The 18561-nt window shown below is 47.1% G+C and overlaps 1 protein-coding gene across 1 annotated transcript in view; it reads right to left on the bottom strand.

Moving 5' to 3' along the window:
- oca2 (oculocutaneous albinism II) overlaps positions 1-5358 on the bottom strand; it is a 530409-nt gene extending 525051 nt beyond the window's left edge. Inside the window, exons 1-2 of the mRNA XM_041198655.1 lie at positions 5136-5358; positions 2478-2748 (exon numbers count right to left, since the gene is read on the bottom strand). Of these exons, the coding sequence (XP_041054589.1) occupies positions 2478-2748; positions 5136-5358 (494 nt within the window). The remainder of the gene's footprint in view (positions 1-2477; positions 2749-5135) is intronic.
- Positions 5359-18561: the final 13203 nt, after the last annotated feature.

The following is an 18561-nucleotide window of genomic DNA, read 5'->3' as shown; positions in this document are numbered from 1 at the left end:
CACATGGGCTTGTCTCCAGGCAGGGTTTAGTACGATCACCATCCCCCTCTACAGGACATTCTATTTTACTTTAAGTTAAAACAGAAATTTTAAAACATGTTCATCTCATTAAGTCTGATATTTGACAATGTTAGAAATGCAGGTCCCATTAAGAGAAAACCAGCGTGAACTGAGAGCAGGCGATGCTCATGGAAGGCTGTACATAAGAGCTAGGTTTTCCCCAGTAGGAAGGCTGCTTCTGGAGAAGTAGAGGATTCAGAATGGAAGAGTATTTGTGTTGAGTTATAGTTTAACAATAAAACAGTTGTGAATCACAGAATGTCTTGTGCTGCCTGATTCAGTTGATCGATTTCCAGCTATGAAACAGCATTTATAACAATATCTTTTGTGTCAGTGATGTCTGTCTCGGAGAAATATATGTCAGCCACAGCTCAGTTGGTAGGGCTCACCTCTAAGCCAGGAGGTTGTGGGTTCAAGTCCCACTCCAGGACTTGAGCACAAAAATCTAGGCTGTCAATCCAGCACAGTACTGGGGGAGTGCCCTCTAAGGGGTCATGAACCACAAGTCATGGAGAAGCTGGTCCTACTCCACAAACATTGTGGGGGCTAGGAGATGCCTACTCCTGCAATAGAGCTGGCCAGGTCAGGAAGGCACAGTGTGGGATCCCACAACATTATTCTGCGTTGGGCTTCTGAAGAATGAGGGGGGATCTCATAGAAACCTATAAAATTCTAACAAGGCTAAACAGGGTAGATGCAGGAAGATCTTCCCGATGGGGGAGGTGTCCAGAACCAGGGGTCACAGTCTGAGGATATGGGGTAGACCCTTTAGGACTGAGATGAGGAGAAATTTCTTCGCCCAGGGAGTGGTGAGCCTGTGGAATTCGTTGCCACAGAAAGTAGTTGAGACCAAAACATTGGATGCTTTCAAGAAGGAGTTAGATACAGCTCTTGGGGTGAAAGGGATCAAAAGGTATGAGGAGAAAGCAGCAGCAGGCTATTGAGTTGGATGATCAGCCATGATCATAATGAATGGAGGAGCAGGCTCGAAGGGCCGAATGGCCTACTCCTGCTCCTAGTTTCTATGTTGGCGAAAATCAGGGGTGCTGGGAATGGGGGCGGGAATCAAGAATTGGGTCCCACGTGCCATTTTTAAATAGTCCCGGAGTCATTACGACTCCATGAGAATCCAGATCAATCTGTCCAGATGTGGTTAAGTTTCAAAATAAAAGCATTCCATGTTGATGACATTCCGAGGAGGCTGCAATAGAGGAGCTACTGAAATCAGCAGAGATACATCCAGGGTTCTCCAACAATTTTAGTTATGGGAGATCTTGTCTGTTTTCTTTTAATTCATTCATGGGATGTTGACATTGTTGGCCAGGCCAAGCATTTACTATCTATCACTAATCTTTCTTGAGAAGATAATGATGAGCCACCTTCTTGAATACAACTGAATGGCTTGCTAGGCCATTTCAGAAGTCAATCACAAAGCTGTGCATCTGAAGCCACGTGTAGGCCAGGACAGGTAAGGAATTCAGATTCCTTCCCCAAAGGACATTAGGGGACTGGATGGTAGATTCATGGTCACCATTACTGATACTAGCATTATTACTAGCCTCTGGATTACTAACCTAATAACATGACCTCTATGCCACCATGATACATGGTGTGTGTGAGCACATGTCTGAGAGAGTTTGGATGTAGATGAGGTATTGGTAATGGGTGCAGAGATGGTTAAGTCCAAGTTTGAGCACAGGTATTTGAATGTGTAAATTCACTTGACTCGCATTAGCGGATTCAGTGCCTCATCCGTTTCAATTAGCCAAACTATGCCACTAGCACTGATTGTTTCAAAATAAATAAACTAGGTTGCACCAATATCAATAGTCAATGTTTACCAAGTCCGTCCTTTAATCAAAAGTCAGCAATTGGAGTAGGGATGTCAGTGCAGCTGAAGTCTGAGGGCAAGTGTGCATCTTCTGTGGTCAAGGGTAAGACATTCATAGAGGATTCCTGTTGACTTCCCAACAATGCTGTCATGTATGCAGCCATTGGGTAGACGGAGTCCCATTTATACCGATCTCTTTCTCCGGGAATTAACTTCGAAGGAATTTTTGGTTCAAGCCAGGAACCATCTGGTTGAGTGCACAAGCCCATATTTATAATCAGGGCAAGTGACTGGCTGTCACTCAGATTTGTTCAGAAACCAGGGCGCTCAGGCAACAAGACCTTATTGAGATGTAAGTTTGGAAATTTGTGGGATTTATCACAGTTTGTTACTTCCCATCAAACTCTGTAGCCCTAATATAATTAATTTTAATGGCATAAAAATGAGGGGAGGGAATAAAAAGATTCCCCTTTCAACCAGTTGTCCAACATTCAGATAAGGCATCGTGTGTCATCCCAGCAGAAGTGATTATACTAACTATTCCTATACATCAGCTTAACCATGTTAATAACGCCATCAGACTCACCACTCCTGTTTAATGACTGGGCTGAATTCCTCACAATGCAGGACATACCGCTCATGTGCTATAGCTCCATTCTGATAGCAGCCCTGCTCCACATCCTGACTCGGGGCCACCCCACAAAAGCCTTCCAGGAGATCCAGATCCCCGAAACCTCTGGTCTCAGCTGACGGTTTGAGGTGCCCATTCAAACTCCTTGGAGGGGAAGCCGTCTTCTGTGTAAGTTCCACCTCAATCTGGCCTTTGTTGTCCAGGTACATCTTCATGATGATATGATCTACATTTATTTTTTGTTAAAAAATAAAGAGAAAATAGTCAATCTCAAACTGCCCTCAGCTTGCCCAGTTGCGAAGATCACAAGTGTTATTAACAGGATCATAAAATTATACATAGAGATGAGAGAGGCCTTCTTCCAGCTATCCAGAGAAACGCTTAGGACAGAAAATTTAAGATTTGTGTTCTGCTGTCAGGAGTGCAGGGGAGCAGAACTCCCAGCCACTCACGGATAATGATGAAACCCCAATCCCAAATTGTGGGCAAGTGGGTGGGTGGGGTGGAGTTGGGATAATTTGCACAAACCAAGGGGCCAACATCAATGAAAGGGAGCTAAATGAATCCCCACCTCCAACACCCAAACAGAAAGTCAAAGTGCACCTTAACTGGCCTATAATTTCTATGCCTTCCAGACTCATGTGCTCTCTCTTCTAATTTTTGCTGTGCATCTCCCCCTGCTGAACCTCCTCTCAGGATCCCATCCCCCGGCCAAGTTAGTTTAAACCCTCCCCAACAGCACTAGCAAACCTCCCCCGCAAGGCTGTTGGCCCCATTCTGGTTCAGGTGAAACCCATCGGCCTTGTACAGGTCCCACCACCCCCAGAAATGGTCCCAATGCCCCAGAAATCTAAAGCCCTCCCTCCTGCACCATCTCTCCAGCCACGCATTCATCTGGACTAACCTTCTATTTCTATACTCACTAGCGTGTGGCACTGGAAGTAATCCAGAGATTACTACCTTTGAGGTCCAGTTTTTTAATGTTTCCTAACTCGCTAAATTCTACTTGCAGTATCTCATCCCTCTTTCTACCTATGTCGTTGGTACCAATATGTACCACGATCTTTGTCTGTTTGCCCTCCCCCTTTAGAATGCCCTGCAGCCGTTCAGTGACATCCTTGACCCTGGCACCAGGGAGGCAGCATACCATCCTGGAGCCTCATCAGTGGCCACAGAAACATCTGTCTGTTCCCCTTACTATCGAGTCTCCTACCCCTATTGCTCTTCTCCTCTTTTCCCTCTCCCCGTGTGCAGCTGAGCCACTCATAGTGCCATGAGCGTGGCTGCACTCCCCAGAGGAACCATTACTCTCACCGTTTTCCAACACAGAAAAATGGTTCTCGAGCGAGTTGCACCCTGGTGGTTTCCTGACTACCTGCCTGACACCTTTCTTCTAACTGATGGTCACCCATTCCCTCTCTGTCTGTACTTCCATAAGCTGTGGAGGGACCATGCCTAAAAACGTGCTATCCACCAAACTCTCAGCCTCGCGGATGCACCTCAGTGCCTCCAGCTGCCGCTCAAACTCCGAAACTCGGAGCCCCAGTAGCTGTAGCTGCTGGCACTTCTTGCACATGTGGTCAGTCAGAGTGCAAGGAGCATCTAGAATTTCTGTTTGGAGGTAAGAAGTGCCAGGGCCATTTAGCCAACAGAATCGCATCTCTTTACTCTCCTTTGCAAAATTATTAGGTTACTAACAAGAATACTAAGTGTTAAAATTTAACTTTTCTTCCATCATAAGGTCAGAAGTGGGGATGTTCGCTGATGATTGCACAATGTTCAGCACCATTTGCGACTCCTCAGATACTAAAGCAGTCCATGTCCAAATGCAGCAAGACCAGGACAATATCCAGGCTTGGGCTGACAAGTGGCAAGCAACATTCACACCGCACAAGTGTCAGGCAATGACCATCTCCAACCAGAGAGAATCCAACCATCGCCCCTTGATATTCAATGGCATTACCATCACTGAATGCCCCACTATCAACATCCTGGGGGTTACCATTGACCAGAAACTGAACTGGACTAGTCATATAAACACTGTGGCTACAACAGCAGGTCAGAGGCTAAGAATCGTGCGATGAGTAACTCACCTCCTGACTCCCAAAAGCCTGTCCACCATTTACAAGGCACAAGTCAGGAGTGTGATGGAATACTCCCCACTTGCCTGGATGAGTGCAGCTCCCACAACACTATTTATTTTAACGGTGTTTGTTGAGGGATAAAGATTGGCCAGGAAACCAGAAAGAACTCATCTGCACATTTTTTATTCACTCACAGGATGTGTGCATCGCTGACGAGGCCAACATTTATTGTCCATCGCTAATTGTCCTGAGACGGTCTCGGACACAACTGAGAGGCCATTTCAGAAGATAAGACAGGGTAAAGGTGCAGATCTCGCCACCTAAAGAATACTAGTGAACCGGCTGGGTGTTTACAGCAATCTGGTTGTTTCATGGTCACCATTACTTAGAGTGGCTTTTTAATCCAATTTATTTAATTAATTGAATTTAAATTCTATTGCTGCTATGACAGGATTTGAGCTCATGTCATTAGATCGTTAAGGCCTCAAGATTACTATCCAGTAACATAACCCTCTCTGCTACCAGGTACCCTTCTCCAAGGCATTGATGTCAATCTGAGAGGGCCGACAGGGCCTCAGCTTATTGGCCCAGATGGACCACGGAGAGGCAATCCTGGTCGGATAGCCGCCCCACTCAAAGTGTCCCACGTCTCGAAGCTGCGCCACATTTCTCACAGGGTCTTCCGAGCCTGGCTGCTCCAGAAAAGCGGAGCGCAGTGTCCTTCGGGAAACTCTGTCACAGCGCCAGAGCATTGCGAGGAAGTAAAGAAAGGCCCTCTCCCCCAACACCCCCCCCTCCCCCCCAAATCCCCCCCCAACATTCCCCCTCCCCCCTCAACACCCCCCCACCCAACACCCCCCTCCCCCCCCAAACACCCCCCCTCCCCCCTCCCCAACACCCCCCTACCCCCCCAACACCCCCTCTCCCCCCCAACATCCCCTTCCCCCCCAACACCCCCCTCCCCCCAAACACACCCCTCCCCCCTCCTCAACTCCCCCCCAACACCCCCTCTCCCCCACCAACACCACCCCTCCCCCCCAACAACCCCCCCTCCAGCCCAACACCCCCCCTCCCCCAAAACAACACCCCTCCCCCAAAACAACCACCCCCCCCAACGTTTTATAGCACCAGCTGCCATTCGGCAAGTTTGAATGTCCAGTGTGAATGCTAGTGAACAAGCGAAGGGTCGAGCGGGTGAATAGTGAATGGGTAGGCATGGCAGGTGGGCAGGGTGGCAGGTGGGTCGGGTCAGGAGGGGTAATCAGGTCAGAGTCCAGGCGGTTCGGGTAGGGGGTGTGTAGTTGGGTGGTGGGGAGCAATTAAGCCTGGCGGAGAGGGTAGTCAGGGATCAGGTGGGTCAGGTCGGGGAGTACTCGGCTGGTCAGGCAGGTTAGGTGGGGGATCGGCGGTGGGGTGGGGGGTTGGGGGGTGGTAGTCGAGTTAGATCAGGGAATAGGGGGGTGGTCAGAGGTGTGGTTAAGGGTGTGTCAATGTGAGCCATTAGAGTGTCAGTCGGATAATTATTGAGGAGTTAGACCAAGGATTTTCTGGCTAACATTTCCTGGGTAACTATTCAGGTAAGTACATCAGAACTATCTCCAACTCTAACTAACTCAAAGTCAGAGGCTTTCTCACAGGCTCCCTGGGAGCAGGGGAATTGCCCTTCCGAAGTTCCAACTTCCCGGGAATTTCCCACAGAACCCAGCGCGTCAGGGCTTGCGTGACATCTGGATACACATCTTGTTGGGGGGGGGGGGGGGAGCGGTTACAATTGGGCCTCTGGCAACCCGGAGAATGGGGGAATCTGGGCCAATGTCTCATCCAAACGACAGCATCTCCAATAGGTGCAGCACTAGAGTGTCAGCCTAGATGTTGTACTCAAATCCCTGGACTAGGCCTTGAACCTACTTATCTCAGAGGCAAAAGTGCTATCAGAAAGCCTCGCCAGACAACCAGATTTTTAAAATTCCCAATGTTTTTGTCTCTGATATATTATTCCAGACCTTCATTCATTTTTGATTAGAGAAGATTTTCCTGATCTGTTTTAAATTGATCCATCATTCATTTCTAATCATGTCCTCTGGCTCCACTTTGCTTGAAGTAATAATCCAGGATTACCTGAACTATTCCATTTAATGCTCTATGCGTTGTGTTTAGTTTTCACTTGCTGGTAATGGTGATGGTTTTCTTCACTTTTAAACAGAGAGAGTTTAAACAGGAGCTGGTTTTCCATCAATGCTACTACCTTGTTTAAAATACCACCCCACTCAAGATAGGACAGAAGCATAGATGGCTCAAATAGTTATATGACCTTCATGAGAATAAATGCAAAACAGTTTTCAAACATTAGCGATCTAAACACCAGCAAGATCTAATCTCGAGGATAGCAGCCCTTATCTGAATCCTAGCTCTTGCAATGCAGACTGAATACAGTTTTTACCCTTCTTACTTCTTAACGTTCACATTATTTCTGCGTTTAATCAGCATGTTTAATCTGAAAATTTAGGCCTCCTGTTATGTCTGCACAAACGAGGGTTTTGTGCCAGTTTTGACCAGGTTTAGCCTTAAAGAAGTGGATGAATCCAGTAGCAGAAATTCATCTTGATCAGTCAAAGAACCCAACCACAAGGCTCCAAAGGAGAGACAGGTTGGGCTCAAAACATTAACCCTGTTTCTGTCACCACAGAGGCTGCCAGGCCTGCGGAGTTTTATCAACCTTCTCTCTTTTTTTATAACACAACCACAGATCTTGCTTATCCCCACTTCATACACACACACAGAAAACACAAAGCTGCTCCCTTTAACTCACTCATCCTACCTACTGATTAAATAAATACATTGTGAGTAACTTATAAACCGGTTGAATAGATAATCTATCAAGAATCAATCGTGAAAGCGACTTGGACCAACTTCAACTCCTCAGCCTGAGAAAGCTTCTCTGAACTGAAAGCTGAGACACTCTCCCATTTTTGTACAAACATTAATCATATTAAAACAAATTCACCTAATTCTTTTCACAATCAGCCAGTAATTTATAAATGGTTAATAAATGCATCCTGGAAAGTGTATCGCCAACAACAACACATTGTATTTATATAGCACCTTTTACATAGTAAAACACCCCAAGGCACTTCACAGGAACATTAACAATTATGTCACAGAGCCACATAAGGATATACCAGGATGTTGCTGGGTCTTAAGGAGTTGAGTTACAGGGAAACATTAAACAGGTTAGGACTTTATTCCTTGGAGCATAGAAGAACGAGGGGAGATATGATAGAAGTTTACAAAATTATGAGGGGTATAGACAGAGTAAATGCGAGTAGGCTCTTTCCACTTAGATTAGGAGAGATAAACACAAGAGGACATGGCTTTAGGGTGAAAGGGGGAACATCAGGGGGAACTTCTTCACTCAGCGAGTGGTGAGAGTGTGGAACGAGCTACCATCTGATGTGGTAAATGCGGGCTCACTCTTAAGTTTTAAGAACAAATTGGATGGATACATGGATGGGAGAGGTCTGGAGGGTTATGGACAGGGTGCAGGTCAATGGGACTAGCGGAATAATATTTCAGCACAGACTAGAAGGGCTGAATGGCCTGTTTTCTGTGCTGTAGTGTTCCATGGTTCTATGGTTTTATGACACTGGACCCAAATCATGGTCAGAGTGGTAGGTTTTAATGAGTGGCTTAAAGGGGCAAAGTGAGGCAGAGGGGCGGAGCGGTGTAAGAAGGGAATTCCACAGACTGGGACCGAGGCTACTGCAGGTACTGTCACCAATGGCGGAACAATTAAAGTCAGAGGTTCTCAGAGGTCAGAACTAGAGGAGTGCAGAGGGTTGCAGGGCTGGAGGAGATTTCAGAGATAGGGAGGGGCGAGGCCATGAAAGAGTTTGGAAACAAGGACAAAAATTTTTAAATCATGTAGGTCAGGGAGCACAGGGATGATAGGTGAACAGGATTTGGTATGAGTTAAAACGCAGGATTGGGTGACTCCAAGTTTATGGAGAGTGGAATAATAAAGAATAGTAAACATCAATGTTTATTGCAAACGGAAATGTGGTGTGTCAGAGGAAGTTCGGGTATGCTACTCATTAAAAGACATGTTAGAGGCATGTGCCGCCTGAACTTCTTTACAGAACCAGTTTCACATAGTTGGGAGCTCAACAATGCCATGGCTTTGTTGAACAGTGTGGCTACACTGCCACATTGTGGATATAAAGAGTATTGCAGCCATGAAGTTGAACAATTCCAGTTTTATCATCAATTGTAGGCAGAGCCAGGGAGAGAAATCATTAGCCCCAGTGCTTCTCCTGTTTCTGGGCCCCTTAATCCTCCCCACCCCCACTTTAACCCTCCCCCTCAATCATGCATGATATTTTTTCCCCCTTCAAGATTCGCCAATCAATTCACCAAACAATCACAGAAAGGCCCCAGTAAAATGATAATGCGCATTATTGGCATCTGGTTACAAATATTGTCCAGCATATATGCAGCATGGGTCATTAATATTAAAAGCAGCAATATATTAATATATTATATTAATATATAATGCAGTGCTTGATTGTGCTCACCCCATAACCCACAGCAACAATTAAACGAACCAGAGAGTACAAATTTTACTTTAACAGCAGCGTAATATTATTAATTTGACAGGAAAGTATCTCATTAGTTATTTATAACACTGTGCAGATGATAACACTGATTTCAGTGACTGCCTCAGCCTCATTAACAAGCTCTACACATTGCATCATATGGACATGGTGACAGTAAATTCATATTTAGGGGAAAGATTCAAGACTTGCAACCCAGGTAAACTGCGCAAGATCTTTTCCATTCTGTAGAGGTAGAGGAAGACTTTTTTTCTGCCTGGGTTCATGGCACTATTCAATATAATTATTTCGTACAAGGGTGTACTTGGATTCTATTTTATCAGTAGTATCACAGGGTAGAAAGATCAAATGACTCCTGAGCAAGAAAGTGGACTGATTGAACAACATAGTTCATTACTGTCAGTGAGAAGTGCTGGAGCCCTCAGGTGTCTCTGTGCCAGAGGACAAAGATTTAATGGTACACAGTTGTATTGGTGTTTTCTTGATCAGCAAGTCTAAAGTCTGCTGATTGCTGCTTCTCACTACAATATATTTTCATTATCTACTATGCAACACAACTTTATCACAATATTTCAATACCTCAAAAAAACACATAAAAAGCACCAAGACAGAGAGGGATAATAGATTAGTAGACAAAAGGACAAGATTAAAGTTAATGGGAAAGACTCTTGAGAATCATGTTTTTTCTTACTTATTTACAGGATGTGGGTGTCGCTGCCTAGGCCAACATTTATTGCCCATTCCTAATTACCCTTGAGAAAGTGGTGCTGAGCAGCCTTCTGGAACCACTGCAGTCCACATATAGATACATTGATACATAAAAAATAGGAGTAGGACATTCAGCCCTTCAAGCTTGCTTTGCCATTCAGTACAATCATGGCTGATCCTCTATCTCAACACTGTACTCCCCCACTCTCCCTATACCCTTTGACACTTTTAGAGTCCAGAAATCCAGAAATCAGCTTCTGTGGTAGAGAATTCCATAGGCTCACCACCCTCTGACTGAAGAAGTTTCTCCTCATCTCAGTCCTAAATGGCCCACCCGCTATCCTGAGATTGTGACCCTTTGGTCTAGGCCCCCCAGCCAGAGGAAATATCACCCCTGCATCCTGTCTGTCCATGCCTGTCAGAATTATATATGTTTCCATGAGATCTCTTCTCATTCTTCGAAACTCTAGTGAGTACAGGCCTGGTCGGCCCAATCTCTCCTCATAAGACAATCCTGCCATCCCAGGAATCAATCTGGTGAACCTTCGCTGCACTCCCTCTGTGGGAAATATATCCTTTCTTAGGTAAGAAGTCCAAAACTGCACACGATTGTCCAGGTATGGTCTCACCAAGGCCTTGTACAGCTGCAGTAAGACATCCTTGCTCCTGTACCCAAGTCCTCTAGCAATGAAGGCCAATGTCATTTGCCTTCCTAACTGCTTGCTGCACCTGTTTGCTTACTTTCAGTGATTGATATACAAGGACACCCAGGTCCCTTTGTACATCAACATTTCCCAATCTATCACCATTTAAATATACTCTGCCATCTTGCTTTTCCTACCGAAGTGGATAACTTCACACTTATCCGCGTTATACTGCATCATGTAGCCACCACTCACTCAACCTGTCAAAATCACCTTGAAGCCTCTTAACACCCTCATCGCTCACATTCCCACCAAGTTTCATGTCATCAGCAAACTTGGAAATATTACATTTGGTTCCCTCATCCAAATCATTGATATATATTGTAAATAGCTGGGGTCCAAGCATTGACCCCACCCCCCCCCACCACCCCCCACCCCCAATAGTCACCGCCTGCCACTCTGAAAAAGATCCATTTATTCCTACTCTCTGTTTCCTGTCTGCTAACCAGTTCTCAATCCATGCCAATATATTGCCCCAATCCCATGTGCTTTAATTTTGCACATAAACCTATTATGTGGGACTTTATCAAAAGCTTTCTGAAAATCCAAATACACCAAGTCCACTGGTTTTCCCTTATCTATTCTGCTAGTTACATCCTCAAAGAACTCCAGCAGGATTGTCAAACATGGTTTCCCTTTCATAAACCCATGTTGACTTTGTCTAATTCTATTGATGTTTTCTAAGTGTCCTGTGTGTAGGTACACCCACAGTGCTGTTAGCAAGGGAGTTCCAGGATTTTGACCCAGTGACATTGAAGGAACGGCGAAATATTTCCAAGTCAGGGTGGTGAGTCACTTGGAAGGGAACTTCCAGGTGGTGGTGTTCCCATGTATCTGCTGCCCTTGTCCTTCTAGATGGTAGTGGTCATGGGTTTGGAAGGTGCTGTCTAAGGAGCCTTGGTGAGTTTCTGCAGAGCATCTTGTAGATGGTACACACTGCTGCCACTGTTCATTTGTAGTGGAGGGAGTGAATGTCTGTGGAGGGGGTGCCAGTAAAGCCAGCTGCTTTTTCCTGGATGGTGTCAAACTTCTTGAGCGTTGTGGGAGCTGCACTCATATAGGCAAGAGGGGAGTATTCCATCACACTCCTGACTTGTGCCTTGTAGATTTGGACAAGCTTTCGGGAGTCAGGAGGTGAGTTACTCGCCGCAGGATTCCTAGCCTCTGACCTGCTCTTGTAGCCACGGTATTCATATGGCTAGCCCAGTTCAGTTTCTGCTCAAGGTAACCCCCAGGATGTTGATAGTGGGGAATTCAGCGATGGTAATGCTATTGAATGTCAAGGGGCGATGGTTAGATTCTCTCTTGTTGCAGATGGTCATTGCCTAGCACTTGTGTGGCGTGAATGTTATTTGCCACTTGTCAGCCTAAGCCTGGATATTGTCCAGGTCTTGCTGCTTTTGGACATGGACTGCTTCAGTATCTAAGGAGTCGTGAATGGTGCTGAACACTGTGCAATCATCCGCGAACATCCCCACTTCTGACCTTATGATGGAAGGGATGGTCATTAATGAAGTAGCTGAAGATAGTTAGGCCTAGGACACTACCCTGAGGAACTCCTGCAGTGATGTCCTGGAACTGAGATGATTGACCTCCAACAACCACAACCATCTTTCTTTATGCTAGGTAGGTGAGGTGAGTATGACTGTCCTCGACATCAAGGCGGCATTTGACCAAGTGTGGCCCGAGCAAAACTGTGCAGTGTAAAACAAGTTACAGAGTCACTAAAAGCCCATTACACACTCCTTGCATCTCGCCCCATAAAGCTCGCTCATTGTAAATGTCCATTAGCAAGAAAATAAACAGAACTCCAGCTACGATTCCACCTTTTCGCAAGATAATTAGAGATGACAAAGGCCACATAGCCCAGCTCATCTCACCCATCTCAGAATGACATACAAACATACATATTAGGAGTAGGAGTAGGCCATTCGGCCCCTCCAGCCTGCTCCGCTATTTAACAACATTGCCGACATTGTACCAGTGACTACAACTCAACTTAATTGGTTGTAAAGCGATTTGAAACAGCGTGAAATGTGTTGTATTAATGTAGGTTTTGTCTTTCTTTCATTACATCTGCATGCAGTAGGCAGAGCGACTATAACCCTCCTAACCTCTCCAACCCCCTCTAATGTCCCCTCAACCCACGCTCAAACCTCCCACGAACCTCTCCTCTAACCTCCCCCTACCGATGCCCCCTAACCCCCATTCCAACCTCCCCACAATCCCCTCTCTAACCTACCCCAATCCACACCCAAACCTCCCACATAACCTCCCCTTCAACTTCTCCACAACTTCCATCCTCCTGTAATGTCCCTTCTAATCTCCTCTCCAGTGCACCCGACCCCAACCCACCATCCCCCCACGCACCACCCCCCCTCTCCCCCCACCTCCACAACTTAGTTAAATGGTCTTCTTCTGTGCTGTAACCAGTCTATGATAATTAAACAAGTATTTACCGCGTTGCATGTAGAAGAGTTTCCTAACTTGCCTCCTGAATGGCTTGGCTCTGACTTTTAAGGTTATCTCTCGTTGTCCTAGACTCTCTCATGGGCAGAAAACATTTGTCTATCCTGTCAATTCCTTTCAAAATCCTTGAAATCTCAATCCAATCATCTCTTAACCTTCTATATTCCAAAGAATACAAGACCAGTTTATGTAATCTCTCCCCATAATTTAACCCTTGAAGTCTTGGCAATTATTTTCTTTATTCTATCTTGGGATGTGGGCGTCGCTGGCAAGGCCAGGATTTGTTGCCCATCCCTAATTGCCCTTGAATGGAGTGGCTTGCTGGGACACTGCAAAGGGCATTTAAGAGTCAACCACATTGCTGTGGGTCTGGAGTCACTTGTGGACCAGGCCAGGTAAGGACAGCACATTTCCTTCCCTAAGGGTGAACCAGATGGGTTTTTACAACAATCTATGATGATTGTCATGGTCATCATTACTGAGGCTAGCTTTATACTCCATATGTTATTAACTGAATTCAAATTCCACCAGCTGCCATGGTGGCATTTGAACCCATTAGTCTGGGTCTCCAGATTACTAGTTCAATGACATTAACGCCACACCATCATCTCCCCACGTTCTGGTGAATCAATACTGCATTCCAAGACCAACATATACTTTAAAAGGTGCAGTTCCCTGAACTCTGCACTCTCCTCTAGGTGCTGCTGACTGTCTGTCCCAGAGTCGTCCTCTCACACTCTCCTCTAGGTGCTGCTGACTGCCTGTCACAGAGCCCTCCTCTCACTCTCTCCTCTAGGTGCTGCTGACTGCCTGTCCCAGAGTCCTCCTCTCACACTCTCCTCTAGGTGCTGCTGACTGCCTGTCCCAGGGTCCTCCTCTCACACTCTCCTCTAGGTGCTGCTGACTGCCTGTCCCAGGGTCCTCCTCTCACACTCTCCTCTAGGTGCTGCTGACTGCCTGTCCCAGAGCCCTCCTCTCACACTCTCCTCTAGGTGCTGCTGACTGCCTGTCCCAGAGCCCTCCACTCACACTCTCCTCTAGGTGCTGCTGACTGCCTGTCCCAGAGTCCTCCTCTCACACTCTCCTCTAGGTGCTGCTAACTGCCTGTCCCAGGGTCCTCCTCTCACACTCTCCTCTAGGTGCTGACTGACTGTCCCAGGGCCCCCCTCTCACTCTCTCCTCTAGGTGCTGCTGACTGTCTGTCCCAGAGTCCTCCTCTCACACTCTCCTCTAGGTGCTGCTGACTGTCCCAGGGTCCTCCTCTCACACTCTCCTCTAGGTGCTGCTGACTGTCCCAGGGTCCTCCTCTCACACTCTCCTCTAGGTGCTGCTGACTGTCCCAGGGCCCTCCTCTCACACTCTCCTCTAGGTGCTGCTGACTGCCTGTCCCAGAGTCCTCCTCTCACACTCTCCTCTAGGTGCTGCTGACTGTCCCAGGGCCCTCCTCTCACACTCTCCTCTAGGTGCTGCTGACTGCCTGTCCCAGGGCCCTCCTCTCGCTCTCTCCTCTAGGTGCTGCTGACTGCCTGTCCCAGGGCCCTCCTCTCACACTCTCCTCTAGGTGCTGCTGACTGCCTGTCCCAGAGTCCTCCTCTCACACTCTCCTCTAGGTGCTGCTGACTGCCTGTCCCAGGGTCCTCCTCTCGCTCTCTCCTCTAGGTGCTGCTGACTGCCTGTCCCAGGGCCCTCCTCTCACACTCTCCTCTAGGTGCTGCTGACTGCCTGTCCCAGGGCCCTCCTCTCACACTCTCCTCTAGGTGCTGCTGACTGCCTGTCCCAGAGTCCTCCTCTCACACTCTCCTCTAGGTGCTGCTGACTGACTGTCCCAGGGCCCTCCTCTCACACTCTCCTCTAGGTGCTGCTGACTGCCTGTCCCAGAGTCCTCCTCTCACACTCTCCTCTAGGTGCTGCTGACTGACTGTCCCAGGATCCTCCTCTCACTCTCTCCTCTAGGTGCTGCTGACTGCCTGTCCCAGGGTCCTCCTCTCACACTCTCCTCTAGGTGCTGCTGACTGCCTGTCCCAGGGCCCTCCTCTCACACTCTCCTCTAGGTGCTGCTGACTGCCTGTCCCAGGGCCCTCCTCTCACACTCTCCTCTAGGTGCTGCTGACTGACTGTCCCAGGATCCTCCTCTCACTCTCTCCTCTAGGTGCTGCTGACTGCCTGTCCCAGGGCCCTCCTCTCACACTCTCCTCTAGGTGCTGCTGACTGCCTGTCCCAGGGCCCTCCTCTCACACTCTCCTCTAGGTGCTGCTGACTGCCTGTCCCAGGGCCCTCCTCTCACACTCTCCTCGTAGCCCTCTGAATTTAAAGGCTAACATTCCATTATTCATTTTATTTTTCTGCCTAACTGGTACATTTCAGTGACCTATGTACATAAATCGCTGAATTTCTTTGGAGCTCCGATGTCCCTAGTTTCTCACATGAAACAGCACTGACATGAGAATTACCCATTTTACAATCTGATGGTGAGGGATAGTTGACATGAATGCAGCTAAGGAGCACTTTACTCAAGTCAAGAACTTACGTTTCCATTGTGCTCTTCGGACAACTCTGCAACCTGTGTCACAAAGTTTTTAAGGGTTGAATGAAGTCATAAGCCAGGTGAATGAATTTTGAATGGCCTTGCAAGACGCAGCATACATTGGTCCATGCTTTTCTTTCAGTTAGAAAAAAATCAGTGTGGGTGTCTTACCCCATTCCCCTGTGCCCCCCACCCCCTCACCCGATGCTAATGAAGGTTGTGGGTTCAAGTCTCATTCCAGGACTCGAGCACAAAATCAAAAGCTAACACTCTGAGTGCTGCATTGTTGGAGAAGCCAACTTTCAGGTGAGTCAGTAAACGGGGACCCAGCCTTGTTGGCTGTAAAAATGCTTTGGGGGGGGGGAGCCCTGTGTTCGTTAAAGGTGTTTCAGCCTCCAGTATTAGGTTTCCACTATGGTGCAGCAGAAGGAGCAGGGAAATCAGTGACTGGTATTATTAGAAACTGTAAGTTTTATCAGTACTGCATTGTAAAGTTTACTGGCAGTGCCAAAACCTATTGGGAGGTGGAAGCTTTATTAATTATAAATTAATTAGCAATTATTAATTAACACATTTTGCGAATGGCAGGGCAGGTGAGCTCCGGCTTTTGGAACTTGGGCAGCAGCTGGGGGCACTGCGGTGCATTCAGGAGGCTGAGAGCTTTGTGGATAGCACGTTTCAGGATCTGGTCACCCCGCAGCTTAAGGAAGTGCAAGCAGAGAGGGAATGGGTGACGGCCAGACAGAAGAGGGGCACCGGGCAGGTAGTGAGGGAATCCCCCGTGTGTATCTCGCTCGCAAACCGTTTCTCAGCCTTGGAAAACGGTGAGAGTGACAGTTCCTCTGTGGGGGCCGACCAGAGACAAGGCCATGGCACTGTGGGTGGTCCAGCTGCTCAGGGTGGGAGGAAGAAGTGTGGAAGGGCAATAGTGGTAGGGGATTCATTAGTGAGTGGAGTAGACAGGTGCTTCTGTGGCCATAGACATGTCTCCAGGTTGGTTTGTTGCCTCCCAGGATCCAGGGCCAAAGACGTTATGGAACGGCTGCAGGACATTCTGGAGGGGGAGGGTGAACAGCCAGAGGTCATGGTCCATGTTGGGACCAATGACATAGGAAGACAGAGAAATGAGGTCCTGCAAGCAGACTTTAGGGAGTTAGGTAAGAAATTGAAAAGCAGGACTTCAAAAGGTAGTAATCACCAGATTATTCCCGGTATTCACTCAGTAGTGAGTATAGGAACAGAAGGAAAGAGCAGATGAATGTGTGGCTGGAGAGATGGTGCAGGAGAGAGGGATTTAGGTTCCTGGGGCATTGGGACCGTTTCTGGGGGAGGTGGGACCTGTACAAGTTGAACAGGTTACATCTGAACAGGAACGGGACCAACATCCTCACAAGGAGGTTTGCTAATGCTGTTGGAGCAGACTTAAACTAAGTTGGCAGGCAGATGGGATCCTGAAAAGCAGTTCAGAGGGGAGAGAAGCTGAGATGGAATTAGAAGTTGAAATGTTAGTAAGTGAGCCTAGAAGGCAGAGGAAACATAGACTAGATAAGAAAAAGTGAGGTTCGCAAGGCTAAATGGAATATACTTTAAGGCAAGGAGCCTGCGGAATAAGACAGAAGAGCTGAGGGCACAGATAGGCACGTGGGAATATGATGTCATAGCTATGACTGAGACCTGGCTAAAAGAAGGGCAGGATTGGCAGCTCAACATTCCTGGTTATAAGGTATTCAGACGAGATAGAGAGGGGGATAGAAGAGGAGGGGGGTGTCGCAATATTGATCAAGCAATCAATTTGAGCAGTGAGGAGGGATGATATCTTGGAAGGATCATCAAATGAGGCCATATGGGTAGAAGTAAAAAACACAAAAGGGGCAAACACACTGTTCGGTGTCTACTATAGGCCCCCAAACAGTCAGGGAGAAATAGAGGATCAAATATCTAATCAAGTTTCAGGGAAGTGTAAGAATAATAAAGCAGTAATAGTAGGGGATTTTAACTACCCAAATATTAACTGGGATAGTTTTAGCGTGCAAGGTAGGGAGGGACCAAAATTCTTAAGTCGCACCCAGGAGAACATTTTTAGCCAGAACGTAGAAAGCCCAACAAGGGAGGGGGTCAGTTCTGGACCTAATATTCGGAAATGAGCCCGAGCAGGTGGAAGGCATATCAGTAGGGGAGCCTTTTGGAGATAGTGACCATAACTCAGTTAGATTTAGGATAGTTATGGAAAAGGATAAGGTTGGGCCGGGAATAAAAATTCTAAACTGGGGAAAGGCTAATTTTACTAAAATGAGATGCAATTTGGCCCAAGTGGACTGGGAGCAGCTACTTGCAGATAAAACTGTGTCAGAGCAGTGGGAGGCATTCGAGGAGGAAATGGCGAGAGTACAGGGCAAATATATTCCCGTAAAGACAAAGGAGATGGACCAAGTCTGGAGAATTCTGTATGTCAAGGGACATAAAGGTAAGGATTAAGAGAAAAAGAGAAGCTTATGGCAGGTACCGAGGGCTCAGTACTGCGATGTCCATGGAGGAGTATAAAAAGTGCAGAGGGGAACTTAAAAAGGAAATTAAGAAAGCTAAGAGAATGCATGAGAAAATATTAGTGGGTAGAATAAAGGAAAACCCAATGGAGTGTTTTAAATATATAAAGAGCAAGAGAATAACTAGGGAAAGAGTAGGGCCAATTAGGGACCACAGAGGTAATGTGTGTGTGGACCCGGAAAATGTGGGTACAGTCTTCAATGAATACCTTGCATCAGTCTACACAACGCAAAAGGACGGCGCAGGTATAGACATCAGGGTGGAGGACTGTGAAATATTAGAGGAAATTAACATAGAGAGAGATGTACTAGCTGGTTTAGCAGCCTTAAAAGTGGATAAATCCACAGGCCCGGATGAGATGTATCCAAGGCTGTTGAGGGAGGCAAGGGAAGAGAT

Source organism: Carcharodon carcharias, chromosome 11 (genome assembly GCF_017639515.1).
Source record: "Carcharodon carcharias isolate sCarCar2 chromosome 11, sCarCar2.pri, whole genome shotgun sequence".
In the NCBI taxonomy this organism is placed as follows: Eukaryota; Metazoa; Chordata; class Chondrichthyes; order Lamniformes; family Lamnidae; genus Carcharodon; species Carcharodon carcharias.
The sequence above is the reverse complement of the archived record's forward strand: the minus strand, read 5'-3'. Positions and strand labels throughout refer to the sequence as shown.